A 15,440-nucleotide genomic window follows, 5' to 3' on the forward strand; every position below is an offset into this window, starting at 1 on the left:
TGATTTATTGGCCCAACAGTAGACTTGAAAGAAACATACAAATAAAACCTGTGTGAGACTTGGCAAAAAACTGTGGATATAATGGATAAGTCTGTGCATGATCTGCGGACACTTTGAGGTAAGCAAACGCAAGAAATTCAGATTTAAAACATGCTAAATTGGCCCCAAGTTGATAACTGTATGAGGAGCAAGCCTCCCAGACTTCTACAATTTAATAATAATAATTTAGGATGGTTTGGGGCTTGCTCTCCCTCCTATTATATAAATAAAGCATAGTTGTGTAGGCATATATCATAAATACATGTGTATAATTTGGATAAATTAACCTAAATTATGGCTACCTTAATAGTAACAAAAAGTATTAATTTTTCAACTGAAAAGATATATTATTAAAAGATAAATATCAACAAGATTACCTTGGCCATAACTATGTGTAGGTTATTCTTAACAACAGCTGTAATATCACGAACCAAGCCACTAACAACATAATTGTAAGCCTGTAGCCCTTTGTAGGCTTTCAAGTCATCAGCAGTGTAGGCACTGGGTGTAAACAACAAATAGTTTACAATGTCTGGGTAGCAAACAGATGGCAGAATTGGTGTCTGGTCCTCCTTATGTTTCCATTCTCCCTTGCCACGAGTCTTATCATATGGGTCAAACCCATCAATCACAGCCAGTTTCTCCACATACCGTGCCCTTTCTGCAACTGGTAATGTACTCACATAACCAGAATTATCATCCATCGTGTCACTTTACTCTCGCTCGTACTTTGTTTTATATTGTGAGCACATGTACTTGGTCTTCCAATATGGCACCTAACAAAATCTCACGGCGCGGTGACGTCATGCGGTAGCCCTCTATAGGGCACTGTATAGTGGAGACGCCATTTTGTAGTGCTGTCCGTGCTGAAAGAAATCAAATTAAAAGTCTCAAATTTAATTTAATAAAAGACAGCAGCAAAGAAGAAAGTATTCAGCCTTGATTTAAAAAGAACTGAAAGCTGCAGGTACTTCCATAGCTTGGCAGGCTGAGTGGTATGCTGGGGCACCTCTTGCCAGCAGACCAGGATATCCAGAGGGAACTTGTGCAGTTCAGTGTTGACCTGACCATCCCCAGCTTCAAGGAGGGAGAGAGCATCGTGGAGTGGTGGGGTCATGTCTTCGACAAACCAGACAAGTGCCCCTCCCTGGGTGCACTGGTTAAGTGTTGCCTCTCCATCTTTCATGGACCTAGAGTCGCGTCCTCATTTAGTCTGATGAATGATGTAATTGATCAATGGAGTGGCAACATGAATGTGGAAACCTTTAATGCAGTACAGACGGTCAAGTACATGCTGATGTCCAGGGGGAAGACAGCTATGCAGCTCTTTAGAAGGGAGGACGTGAAGTTTGGGGAAGTGGACAGAACATTGTGCAAGAACATTAACTCTGCAGCAGCCACATACAAACACCAGCAGAGGGTGAACAAGGAGGAAAAGCAGCAGAGCAAGTATGGCTCTCAAGCAACTTGCAGTGCTCAGCAGGCCAAGAAACCGACTGCTGAAGGAGAGAAGCGGGCAAGGCTGAAACATGTGGCAACTCTGCGAAAGCGGGTCATGGAGACACTGGTGGTCCAGGCAAATAACAGGAAAAAATGATCACTATTCCTTGTGTTCCACTTTCTTCGTTCTATTATTCGCATTTTTTTCCAGGGCATAATTTCACTATAACTACATGTCCTTGTGCAAATGTCAATACAGTATACTTAGTAAGGAGGCTATAATATTTATTCTGGGGGAGGACCCCCCAAACAAAATAAAACAACACCAGAGGCCACGTCACCACTCGCGCACCCTTCTCACCTTTTTCACCCCTGACCCGTTTTCATGCCTGCTAACCACTGCTGCACACATGAACAAAATCGATACCTGGATTGTTACACACGTGACGTCACGCACCCCTTCAGGATCAGAAGATTCCGTGAAATCGTCTGATCTTATTGATTTTCCATTAATTTATGGCCTTTTGGATCTGCTATGGTTTGAAAACACATGGTCAGTCAACAGAATGATTGTTGCTTTGTACAAGGAAAAGTGTGGTTTCGGGACATTACATTCACTTTAACACTTAAATAATCGCAGAAACATGCAGTTTATATATAAATGATTTATTGTGTAGAATATTGAAACTGATTTCCAACAACTTGCACTTTTATCGTTTCTTCACTGTGTACGCTGAGCTGTGGGATTCTATGTAGGTAAATTTTTCCTTCTTAGCATTTAGAGATTAGAAGATTAGGCATGTGCCTGGAGGAAGAGCTTGTGGTTTCATGCACCAGATACAAAAACGCTGAACTTGCTTGCCACCGAGCCCTACGCTGAAGCAGCAACACAATGCCAATGTAAACTGACTAGTGAGACTCCAGAACCAGTGGAATTAAGCATGTAGCTCATGTGACCTTAAAGAAGCAGTGACTAAATACCTGCCTGGGGTATCTGAAAGGTCATACAACCGCTGCTCACCACTAAAGGAGGCTTAGCCATGTCAAATGTGTATTTTGTGGTTTCGTCAGAGTGGGACTGACTTCTGCGATAAACGGTGCGGCTCACCGACAAACCCAACTCCAGGACTTTCCACATCACGGCCGAGCGCGTCTCACTTTCTTGTCATAACTCTGGGAGGAGTTTCTCTGGAGGTTATCAGGCAATGACGGGATACGCACACGTATTAAAATACTCCTTGTGATTCATATAAACACTTCCGAGACCACCCGTCTCATTCGATATTCATTACGTTACATTAAAGGCATTTAGCAGACACTCTTACAACAACGGCGTATGTGACCATGGTCCTGGAGCAGAAAGGGTTAAGAGGCTTGCTCAAGGGCCCGACAGTGGCAGCTTGTCAGTGCTGGGGCTTGAACTCATGACCTTCAGGCCTGAGTTTCCCAAAAGCATCACAGCACAAACATCATCATTAAATGGTGGAGCGAGCATCACAATGAACACTCGCTCTCCTAGTTAAGATGCTCTTAGCATTAAGAGGCTTTTGGGAAACCCACCCCAGAGTCTTAACTGTTGAGCCACATAAAGATATTTGGGTGGAGCTACAAAATGGCGTCAGCCATCGATTTGTCAAATGTAATAATCAGATGTGTTGACTTTGTACCACATTTGTGTACAAAGATGTTTCAGCCACAAAGAGTTGCATGACTGCTTATGCGTGTTTAAGGTTTGCGCTCAAACACATTCAGTGATGCTGTGTGTCGCGTTCCTGCTTGAGTGACCTATTGAATCCTCCCTTGCGCTGTTTCTCCTGTGTAGTGATAGTAAGCAGGAAACACAGCTTTAATGGCGGTGTGCAGCCGTTACCCAAACACAGCCAATGGTGCCAATACTTTTAATCATCTTTCAAAAATAAGTGAGTGCGCAAACACACGCAAGCAGTCATGCGTTTTTTTTTGTGGCTGAATCTTAAATACCTTTGTATGCTATATGTGAGGTCAACATGTCTGATTTACATTTGACCAATCAATGGTCAACACAACTACACTGAGTGCAGAATTATTAGGCAAGTTGTATTTTTGAGGATTAGTTTTATTATTGAATAACAACTATGTTCTCAATCAACCAAAAAGACTCATAAATATCAAAGCTGAATATGTATGGAAGTTAGAGTGGGGTGTTTTGGCCATTTTAGGAGAATATGTATGTGTTCAGGTAACTTTCACTGTGCAGAATTATTAGGCAACTTAATAAAAACCAAATATGTAGCCATTTCACTTATTTTCACTATGTACACTGATATGACAACTCCAGATTTGCAAATAAACATATCTGACATTCAAACACAAAAACAAATCAGTGACCAATATAGCCACCCTTCTTCATGAGGACACTCAAAAGCCTTCCATCCATAGATTCTGTCAATTTCTTTATTTGTTCACAACCAACATTGTGTGCAGCAGCAACCACGGCCTCCCAGACGCTGTTCAGAGAGGTGTACTGTTTTCCCTCTTTGTAGACCTCACGTTTTATAATGGACCACAGGTTCTCTATGGGGTTTAGGTCAAGTGAACAAGGGGGCCATGTCATTATTTTTTCACCTTTCAGACCTTTACTGGCTAGCCACGCAGTGGAGTATTTGGACACATGAGATGGAGCATTATCCTGCATGAAAATCATGTTCTTCTTGAAAGATGCTGGCTTTTTTTTTTCCTATACCACTGCTTGAAGAAGGTTTCTTCCAGGAACTGGCAGTAGGTCTGGGAGTTGAGTTTGAGTCCATCCTCAACTCGAAAAGGTCCAACAAGCTCGTCTTTGATGATACCAGCCCATAGCAGTACTCCACCTCCACCTTGCTGGCGTCTGAGTCGGAGTGGAGCTCTGTGCCCATTACTGATCCAGCCACAGGCCCATCCATCTGGCCCATCAAGAGTCACTCTCATCTCATCAGACCACAGCACCTTAGAAAAATCAGTCTTAAGATATTTCTTGGCCCAGTCTTGATGTTTTATCTTGTGTGCCTTACTCAGTGGTGGTCGTTTTTCAGCCTTCCTTACCTTGGCCATGTCCCTCAGTATTGCACAGCTTGTACTCTTTGACACTCCAGGAATGTTGCAACTCTGGAATATGGCAGAACTGGATGCTAATGGCTGCTTGTTAGCTTCACGCTTGATTTTCCGCAGATCATGTGCAGTTATTTTGCGCCTTTTTTTTTTCCACACGCTTCTTTCAACCCTGTTGACTATTTGCAATGAAACGCTTGATTGTTCGGTGATCACGTTTCAACATCTTCATAATTTCAAGAGTGCTGCATCCGTCTGCAAGACATCTCACAATTTTAGACTTTTCAAAGTCTGTCAGATCTCTCTCCTGACCCATTTTGCCAGAGGAAAAGAGGTTGCCTAATAATTATGCACACCTGATATAGGGTGTTGATGTCATTAGACCACACCCCCTCTCATTACACAGATGCACAGCACCTGATATACTTAATTGGTAGTAGGCTTTCAAGCCTAAACAGCTTGGAGTGGGACAACATGCATTAAAAGGATGTTGTGGTCAAAATACTCACTTGCCTAATAATTCTGCACTCAGTGTACTATGTTGTAGCTCCGCCCACACATCCCTGCTCAGCTTGCACAGTACTTCGACAGGAAGTGTCTCATCTCATTAATTGCCTGTAGTCGTACTAATCATGGCAATGGGTGGCCGATTTAAACTTTGGCAGCCAGAATGTTGGCATTAACCAGATTCAACACGAGTGCTTAATTTAATGCAGTGAATTACTGAAACGAAGCACGATCATGGGTACTTTGCCCAGTGAGGTTCAGGTGGTTTCCAGAGCTCAAACATTTACACCTCTCACTAGCCACAAAGCTAGGAAGTAACGAGTGCACTGTAAATAGAAACATTGGTCAGAGCATGCTAACCCCCAGCAAGCAGCTCTCACAAACAAGCGCACTTGTTTCTCTCCATCCTCTGTTAATGTTAATGTGTGAAACCCACACTAAAGCTGACCTCATTTCTGATTTATAAGACGCAGAAGCTTGCACACAGTCAGACGTGTTCACTGCACAGTGTGTTAATTACAGCCATGATGGACTGAGCCCGTGCACACAGACTAGGGTGCATCAGTTGCCCTCACTTTCATAAAATCTGATGCATTTTTGTTTGGGTGTTCCTTTTCACCAATAAAGACATCCTGTAAAACTTTTTGACCATATTCAAAAGTCTAATGGTGGCACCATGAGGTTCATTTTTTGCCAAAAAACGCTTATTTTATGTTTTCGCGTAAGGTTTGAATCTCAGTGTTGGACTCCATTTATTGATTTCTTGTGGCCCAGAGATCATGTTAAGAACCTTTGCAAGGGATTGAGAAGCATTAATGTGATTCATAATACATTTGTATTGTTTAAAAGTAGTTGAACAATGATTCAGTGAACAGCTAAAACTCAAACTGTGCTTGATAATATATTTAGAATATGTACTAAAAATGTGTAAGATATTTGGTATACTCTATAAGGTGCCATAATGTTTCATGAAAAGTGATCGAAATTTTGTCATAAAAGTCATAAAATAGCAGCTTTTTCCATAACTTTGAGCTCCTGGTGCCACCATGAAACTTTTGAATTTTGTCAAAATATTTCACCCAGTGTGTTTTTCTTACCAAAAGGAACATAAAAACAAAAATGCATCATGATCGGAGGAACTTTTCATTTTTAGGGGGCAACTGATGCACCCTAACACAGACTGTCCAACACGTGGTCAGTGCAGCACCATGAGAAACTGCTTCGAGTTTCAAAACGCTTATTGCAACACGCTGCCCGCTATTTAGAGCTTTAAGATGAATGCACCCTTTTTGATATCGTTTTAGGTGATAAGCGCGCACTGCCTTTTTGGTAAATCAGAGCATCATCTTTTTAAAACCAAAAGAGGATTAGTAAAATAAAACCACGTTGCCCCGTATTAACCCCAAGTGTTTGTGATTGACTTGTTTTGGTTCCAGAGTAACCCAGGAAGCCCCTACAATCTGGCCTACAAGTACAACTTTGAATACGCTGTCGTGTTCAACATCGTGCCATGGCTCATGATCGCGTTGGCTCTCGCCGTCATCGTCATCTCGTACAACTTGTGGAACATGGACCCGGGCTACGACAGCATCATCTACAGGATGACCAATCAGAAGATCCGCATGGACTAATCATGCATTACATTCTGTCGCAGTGTTGTGTGTAGACAGGTTTCTCACTTCCATTCCTCCCATGCGTATGTGTATATATCGCTCTGAAATTTCAGTTTGTGAATAAGTAGGATGAAGAATATTTATTGACCCCTGCTGTTTTGCTGAAAAATCCAAATGAGAACGGGACGCATGTATTTCGCCTTTGTTAATAGCACGCTGGGTGTGGTTTCGTTGAGTAAGTGCACTGCTGTGGAATTGTGTGAAGTCGTCACGCTAGTGTCGTAATGGTGTTCTGTGTCGTGTTCCTGCTCGAGTGACATGTTTGAATCATCTGTATTTTTGTTTTTATTCCTGATACACTGGACTACATAATATGATGGCGATTGTAGAGAGGTGGGACGATAAACTAAAATTGCATGTGGTAAAATTTCGCCCAGGTGTGATGTTAAAACATGGAGATCAGACATGATTTTATTTGGAAATAATAAAAAAAAATATACATGCAAAATCAGACAATTGGTTACAACTGATAATGTTTATTTTATGACATGTAGTAGTGAGTCACAGTGACAAAAGAACAAAATGATTGAGGAGATATTTTATGAAATGTTTGATCTTGATTAGTTTCTCAGCTCTCCTCCGTCCCTGGCTATGTTCATCTGAAATTTTTTTTTCCCCTGTTCTCCTCCATCAATCATATGACTGAAGTTCAGCCGAAATAAAACTTGCTGATGAATTACAGATAAAAGTGGAGAATGGCTTCTGTCAGGGTCACATGCTATTTATTGTCTAAAAGGAACTTTGGTTTTCGAGGACAAGCTCGTACCAAACCCACAAACACACTACAGCCCTTTTCCACCAGTCATCATGTCTAAGAATCTGATCTTTTGAAGTGAGAATTCTCAGAAACTGTTATCACTTTTCACTAATATATTCTGGAGAGTTTGTGGTTGAATCACGTGACTTAACATGAATTCTCATGAGTACGACTCAGTGGTGTGTTCAAACGAGCCTGACTCAAAGAATCACTTTTTTTTTTTTTTAAACTCATGTTCAGTAAAAGATTAAGAAATTAATGAGAAACTATTCAAAAAGGAGACTCAATACACTTCAGCCACAATTCACACGTAGCAAAGCCCTTTCTGCCACTTCCTCCAAGGCCAGACTGCCTTCAACTCAATCTTGCGCAGTGGTGCAAAAACCACAGATGAGGGGGGGAAAAAAAGAGAGAGCTGAGCACAATGCACGAATCTTTAACAATACCCGTATCGCAGACTCACAATGTTTAGAGTAATTGTTTCCCAGTTATAAAGGTTACAGTAGGTGAGGTTTCAGTATAATTTCCCATTAAAAGCATTTAATTTAGATTTGCTTCATCTCACCTTGAAACAAAATATTTTAAAATAGTCAGTGTTTAAAAATCTTAGTTGAAAATGCTAATATATTACCTGCATCACTGCTGCAGTTCAAACTTTGGGAGGCGGGGCTTGGGTTGTGTAATCAAGTAACCAGTTAACTGACTCCGCCTCTTTCCACGTTGGCCGCTCATATAACGTTCCAGTGTTCAGTCACTGAAGAGCTGCATGTAGCTCCATACAACCGAAGGGAATTTAATAAATTAGTTTTTTTTTATATATATATTTTTACAGGATGTGTGACTTGTGCTCAATAAGAAAACGAGAACAATATAAGTAGCTTGTTAAAACTCTGCAGGATGAACAGAACAAGTGAACAAAAGGTGTAACGCCAATGCTGAGTGATGACCTTTAGTCAAAAACATCATTTCTAATCTCTGACTAAGGAAAATGTTCCTCGACTCAATTCCGTCTCCTGGACCTCGAGTTTAGCAAGTAACAGCAAATCAAAATGGCAGCTTCAAACAAATTCTTACTTTTAAATGAGTGTATACAGGTATTTACTTTAGATCAATTTGTTAAATCTATAACACTAACTATACATTGCTTTACATTGCAGTTAGCTGGCATGGAGACGTCTGTGGTTTCTTCCCAACTTTGTAGCTCAAATGCACAGAAGTCTGAAATGATGTAACTTCCCACACCATCGAGGCCAGTCGAACCGCAGGATAACGGTACCTCAGGGTTTAAACTGAAACACTGTCAGTGCATTCTGGGAAATCTCATGGCCAGCGGGACCACAACGCTTGCCCCCTCCTTCCTTTTTTTAAATGTTTCTCAAAATGGCTGACATTCTACTCGGAACCCTTAAGTGTCTGAATCACGACTCACTTCAGTCCAATGACTCACTTATTCAAATCTTCCAGATGGTCTCCTTAAGTGACTCCAGGTTTAATTCACAACTCGAAAAGCACTTTAGGCCTCTTCTATAAATTTAGGCCTCTAAAAAGGTTTGTTCATGCTTTTGAATCAATTCGTCTGGTTTTACAAAATGACTCGTGTGAATTGTCCATTACATATCAGTAGCTGTAGGAGCGGGGCTTCTTTCTGCCTGTGATGACCTTCGTGAAGTCCACGTGTTGCGTCGGGTCACGGGTTCACGGGCTGCAGGAGCGCGTGCTGTTGAGTTCAGTTGTCCTGATGCATCCTTTCATCAGTACGTACTGCACCTGAGTATACTGAAAGGATAACAGGATGTGACTGGATTAATAAACGTGTTAAAATTGTATTTAAGATTAAAAAAAAAACTTAAATGCAGTGTGTTAATTGTGTGAAAGTGTAGTATGAGCCAGTTCCCTGATGAAACGAGAGCAGAGCTGTCCCGGTGTGTGTGTGCTGTATGAACACCACAGCACAGGAATTAAGTTCTATCTGACAATTCTGTGACTAAAGCCCGGCGCACACGGGTAATTTTTTTTTTTTGACGCAAGCGAAAAACTGGTTTGTGTGCGGATATTTGCGATGGTGATTTTTTTTGTTGCTTGCGACAGATCGCAGGTATCAAACATGCTTGACAGACCAAAAAAAAAAAATTGTCAGTCGCTGACTTGTTGCAGAGATATTGCCACGTGTGCGTGTCTTTGCGACAACGAAGCGAACACCTCCAAAAGCTAAGTCAATCCCTGCCTGTGAAGTCATGTGATTTCCACATGACTTACATCCTCCTCCCCAAATTGCCCACTGGTCGCAGATAACACGCACATGAGAGGGGAAACTTGCATCCAAAAATTGCAATACGCTTGTGACGGAAAATCGCCCGTGTACGCCGGGCTTAAGATATTAAACCATAATAGTTTTATCCTCAGTAAGGTCAAAGAACAAACAGCTGCTTCATGTTGTATGTTTATACTCTCTATTTTTTATACATAAGAAGTACATTAAATTACACACTTTGATATTGCAGCATGTGTACAAATCATTAAATGGATGCAATTCTAGTTGAACTAGTAATAGGATTATTTCCAAACAGACACCAAATCCTTATTTTCAGTTCATATTAATTTATTTATTAACTCTTTATATGAGCAAGTTTCAGTCCTCTAAACCATTTTTAATGAGTGTATTATCCAGTGTTAGCAGAGAAGTACATTTACTTGAGTTCTGTACTTAAGTACACTTTGAGTATCTGTACTTTATTATTATTATTATTATTATTATTATTTTTTTTTTTGAAATATATGACTAACTTCACTACGTTTGAAAGACAAATATCGTACTTTTCACTCCACTACATTTCTATCCAGGTCCTCGTTACTAGTTACTATGAAGCAGCTTTGAAAGTGGATGTTTTTTTTCTTTTCTTTTCTAAAACGTGATTGGTTTTTTCACAGCTGACACAGAGAGACGATCAGTAATCACTAGGGTCACGTCACATCCACAGACTGGATAAAATCAAGATCAGTGAGTTCTCAGCAGCGTTATTTAACACGATCAGTTGATGGCAGAATGGAAGGAGGCGGTTCTTCTGGAGAACGTACGCACTCATGCTCCTACCAAGAACCCATGTTTCAGTTTTCTGTATGGATTAAAGAGTCATTTTGTTTTGTTTGCCGAAAACGAACCACATCACAGCCTACAAAAACTCGCTGCCCAATCTGCGGAAGCATATTTAAGTATATAAATGTTTTATTCCGGGCGGCACGGTGGTGTAGTGGTTAGCGCTGTTGCCTCACAGCAAGAAGGTCCTGGGTTCGAACCCCGGGTCCGGCGAGGGCCTTTCTGTGTGGAGTTTGCATGTTCTCCCCGTGTCCGCGTGGGTTTCCTCCGGGTGCTCCGGTTTCCCCCACAGTCCAAAGACATGCAGGTTAGGTTAACTGGTGACTCTAAATTGACCGTAGGTGTGAATGTGAGTGTGAATGGTTGTCTGTGTCTATGTGTCAGCCCTGTGATGACCTGGCGACTTGTCCAGGGTGTACCCCGCCTTTCGCCCGTAGTCAGCTGGGATAGGCTCCAGCTTGCCTGCGACCCTGTAGAAGGATAAAGCGGCTAGAGATAATGAGATGAGATGAGATGTTTTATTCCAAGAGAAAGCTTGCAATGAAGTTGTCTGTGCTTTTAGAGCTAGTGATAACATCGCAATAGCTGTGCAGTCTGGTTAGTCAAATGACTTTCTATAGATTTGCCCGCCAAGTTGCCATCGCCTTGTCCACAGCTAATGATAACACATCGCTAGTTAACTTGCACACTGTTAGTTAGCATGTAAAAACGGAGTTACACTAACATGAATAACGTTAACTTATCTGAAGTCCTTTCAGAAATATGTTTTACCATAATCTTGCCAAATAAGCAGAATGTAGAAATGTGTGTTTAAAGGTTTTTATTCTACAGGTTCTACAAGTTCGTCAGTAAATCCAGTTGGTGTTTCAGAGGCGTTTAGGTTTTGTAAGCGTTGTGGCAATAATACAACGACGCATTGACAGAAAATGCACTTTTAATACTTACACTACCGTTCAGAAGTTTGGGGTCACCCAGACAATTTTGTGTTTTCCATGAAAAGTCACACTTTTATTTACCACCATAAGTTGTAAAATGAATAGAAAATATAGTCAAGACATTTTTCTGGCCATTTTGAGCATTTAATCGACCCCACAAATGTGATGCTCCAGAAACTCAATCTGCTCAAAGGAAGGTCAGTTTCATAGCTTCTCTAAAGAGCTCAACTGTTTTCAGCTGTGCTAACATGATTGTACAAGGGTTTTCTAATCATCCATTAGCCTTCTGAGGCAATGAGCAAACACATTGTACCATTAGAACACTGGAGTGAGAGTTGCTGGAAATGGGCCTCTATACACCTATGGAGATATTGCACCAAAAACCAGACATTTGCAGCTAGAGTCATTTACCACATTAGCAATGTATAGAGTGGAATTCTGATTAGTTTAAAGTGATCTTCATTGAAAAGAACAGTGCTTTTCTTTCAAAAATAAGGACATTTCAAAGTGACCCCAAACTTTTGAACGGTAGTGTAAGTATTTTTAAAAGCAAGTACTTCAGTACTTTAACTTAAGTAAAAATTTGACTGGAAAACTTTCACTTGTATCGGAGTAACATTTGTTTCATTAAAGTGGATGTCTTCTATTTTTTTATTTTTTTATTTTTAGTAAGCTGACTTACACTGATGATCTCCAATATCACTGGTGCACTCATCGCTTTGTTAATGTATTCTAAAGTGTAAACGCAAAACTGTAATAAAGCAAATCAGGGCGCTCTATACCATAGATTTTAAAACGTTTTACCAACTTGCATCACTTTCTCACACACGTTAATGCATTTTGATCTGTGCAGCACGATACATCTTTTGCATGTGGGACTTTGTCTTCGCAACAATCGACACCGTGCCCACATCTACAGTGACTCAAACACCTCATTTATCTCTTCATGTCAATGATGAAAAATGAAGAACACTCATAGAAACAGAATCCACAACAGACTTTAGCACATGTCCTGATTGCAGAAGCGTTTCAGATTCACAAAATCATTTTAAGTATTGTTTAAAAAAAAAAAGAAGCAAAAGAGTGAGCAGTTATCCTACCACAAGGCTGGCGTCCTGACACAGTTGTAAACCAGGATCTGGAGCTTGTGCTGGAGCTTTTGGAGATCTTCTGCAGTGACGAACTGTAAAAACTAAAATGGAAAAATAGGAAGTTAACCCAGCGAGAGCCAGGACTGCATTAGCCTGTCCTTATTATACACATGAACAAGCCCTGTGTGTCAATAACTATTAATAATACATTATATGAATTAGAACACTGATTAAGCAGTGACGCATATCTAGCGGTAAAATGGTAATGTGATGTACATTTCTTGTATCCCTGTAAAAAGACTAAACACATCACTTAGCCACAGGTAGTTTAGAATTCTAGGCTTATCGGACAGGACAAAATAACACGTTTTAACTACAGAAATATATCACAAGCATGCAATTAAAAAGAGATCACTTTGGCACTTGTAGACCGTCTATCTGAATATGGTGCCCATGAACCTTTTAGGAATCTCATTTAAGGTCAATAGACAACATGAAGACTATTAGAACAACCAGAAGACCAGATTTGTATTTTTAGTTGTGCAGGAGTAAACTATACTCACACTACATTCTTTATTTTACACGTCATGAGAATATACAGTAAATAAAACCCACCTGTAACTGTAACAGCCAGAGCCAGGTTCATTATTACTAATATGGTGAGAATGGGAACGAAGGTTTTCCAGGTTTCTCCAGGTGTACTGACTGACTGATTCTCTGGAAACAGTTTGAAAAACAACAAATAGTTTGGACGTTAAACAAACCACATTAAACATGTTTTGTCGAGTAAGTTTTATATCAGACATGGTTGAAGGTCTGGGGGTTCTCAAACTTTTTACAGACTTAAATTCCACAGACGCCTGCAATATAGATTTAATTAATTTTACACTTATTAAATATGTGTACAATAATATTTAATCTGTTTCTTAGCACTGTTGAGATTTGTAATATTTAACTTTGCACGGACAAAACCTTTAGAATGAAGATAACAGTTATTCCTTAAACATGTAATGATGTATCGTGTGATGATAAATCACTATACAAATTTATGATGATTCAAATAGATGAAAAAAAATCAATCATGATCATCAGTTTGCATAACCTCAGTTTTTCCTGACTGTAGTTGTGCTGTTCAGACTGCAGAGGATCTACAATAGCGGATTGTGCAATTGACTGTACAAATAGATTTCACAAGAAATCGGAGCTCTATTTTTACAGACTGCTGAAAGATTAAAAAACAGAAGCAGCAAATGGAGGAAATACAAATGTTCATAAATTTATTAAGAAAAGGCCTATTTGTTAATGTTTTAATTTTTTTTTTACAAAAGAAATATTTTAATTAACAGGCTATTATATTTTACTTCAGCCTTTACAAATGTGGGTAATAATTATTGACTTAAGAAAATGAAAAGTTTTTTTTTTCTAAACAAAAGTACTATTTAAGTTGAAAAAGATTTGGAAAAACGTTGCTTTTTTTGGTAATAAAATTTTCTTCATTTAAATTTTTTTTTTAAATATCATGGGAAAATCGAATCCTGAACCAAATATTGGGAATCAAACTGAATTATGAATTGAATCATTGCATGCCGACTAGTAAGACAATAATAAATATAACAACAACTCCGATAATGGAAGTTGTAATTTAAAAATAATCACATTTTCATTATCACTGACCTCAAAAATCACCGTATAATTTTATAACTAGAAGACATGTTTGCACTTTTGCCCGGTTTCAAAAGAAATTTATCCAAAAACAAATCATTTATACATTCAAATTAAAACTAAACAAAAGTTTCTTCAATTCAAAACCTGTTCAACACGACTATTAAAGGATATTATTTTAATTTTGGTTTAAATAAACTCACCAGCTGAGTGATTCTGGATGTAAAGTCTGATTCCACTGCTGATGTCGGGAGGTGAACCAGACTGAATGCAATAATACACTCCTAATTCATTAGTACTGATATTGTGAATAAATAAACTGCTGTTATATTGCAGTGAGAAAGTCTTGCTGAAGGTCGTATTACTGTAGTCTGCCCTCAGGGACAGCCTTGAGTAAGAACGTAATATATAAACTGGAGGTTCTGACGGCTTCATCAGGAACCAGAACACATCACTTCCAGTCACCGCACACTTTAGAGTCACACTTTGTCCCAAATCCACCGACTTCTCGATGAAACCTTCTGCAGCTCCACAGCACACAAGTAGATCTAGATAAGAAATACACACACACACACACACACACAGGTTAAAATTATTAGAACACCACACAAATATTTCAGAAGACAAAGTAATGCAGTTACAGGATGGAAAGTTCAAACTGAATCTGAAACTTGTGAATCTACTCACAAACGTGAAGCTGAAAGATCCTCATGATGACATTTGAACGCTGTCCAGAAGCTCGAAACAGCGAGTCTGATTTAGTCAGGAAGCACGCCTGCTGATGTTCAGATGCAGAAGTGTGCGGAAGTGTATGTTGACGTTTTGACCACAACTTTTATCCCCTCCTTCATTCATCCCCTCCACAGTTTAAAGGTGCTTCAAAAAGCAACCTTGCATTAATTCCATCAGTGTGAAATTTTATAAGACTTTACAAAAGAATTCAAGCAAGACAGCAGTCAGATTCCCGAACTGGGTTCATTTTCTACAGCAGCAGCTCTGGGAGGAGTTCAGAATCATTTCTATAGTAACAGGGACTAATACAGAGGACACTCGAGATAATCCAATAATAAACTCATTTAAAATGTGTGTATTAAGCCTCAGGTGGGACGACTTTGTAAAAGGTTGTAAGGTCACTGACACAGGAAAGTTTTAGCACAGAAGAGTTTCACAAGCTGA

The 15,440-nt window shown here is 39.7% G+C and overlaps 2 protein-coding genes across 3 annotated transcripts in view; one reads left to right on the forward strand and one right to left on the reverse strand.

Annotated features, from left to right (window-relative positions):
• Window positions 1–7,413, forward strand: part of LOC132874786 (renin receptor-like) — a 21,351-nt gene extending 13,938 nt beyond the window's left edge. The window contains exon 6 of the mRNA XM_060911185.1: window positions 6,489–7,413. Coding sequence (XP_060767168.1) covers window positions 6,489–6,683 — 195 coding nt within the window. The 3' untranslated portion in view covers window positions 6,684–7,413. The remainder of the gene's footprint in view (window positions 1–6,488) is intronic.
• LOC132874928 (uncharacterized) lies at window positions 7,124–15,035 on the reverse strand. 2 transcript variants are annotated; one of them, XM_060911425.1, is made up of 5 exons: window positions 14,952–15,035; window positions 14,468–14,812; window positions 13,218–13,319; window positions 12,612–12,694; window positions 7,124–9,258 (listed from the first exon to the last, which is right to left on the reverse strand). In XM_060911425.1, the coding sequence occupies exons 1-5, from the start codon at window positions 14,974–14,976 to the stop codon at window positions 9,178–9,180; spliced, it is 636 nt and encodes a 211-aa protein (XP_060767408.1). In that variant the 5' UTR covers window positions 14,977–15,035; the 3' UTR covers window positions 7,124–9,177. The 2 variants fall into 2 exon arrangements, with proteins under 2 accessions (XP_060767408.1, XP_060767407.1); XM_060911424.1 differs by having other exon boundaries at window positions 12,612–12,703.
• Window positions 15,036–15,440: the final 405 nt, after the last annotated feature.

The sequence above is a fragment of the Neoarius graeffei genome, chromosome 27 (genome assembly GCF_027579695.1).
Source record: "Neoarius graeffei isolate fNeoGra1 chromosome 27, fNeoGra1.pri, whole genome shotgun sequence".
Lineage (NCBI taxonomy): Eukaryota > Metazoa > Chordata > Actinopteri > Siluriformes > Ariidae > Neoarius > Neoarius graeffei.

Coding starts and splice junctions, on each gene's coding strand:
- LOC132874928 (XM_060911424.1), bottom strand. CDS start 14,976: ATGAGGATCTTTCAGCTTCACGTTT. Junction 14,813..14,951: donor GATCTTTCAGCTTCACGTTT/GTGAGTAGATTC, acceptor TTTCTTATCTAG/ATCTACTTGTGTGCTGTGGA. Junction 9,259..12,611: donor GTCAGGACGCCAGCCTTGTG/GTAGGATAACTG, acceptor TTATCCTTTCAG/TATACTCAGGTGCAGTACGT.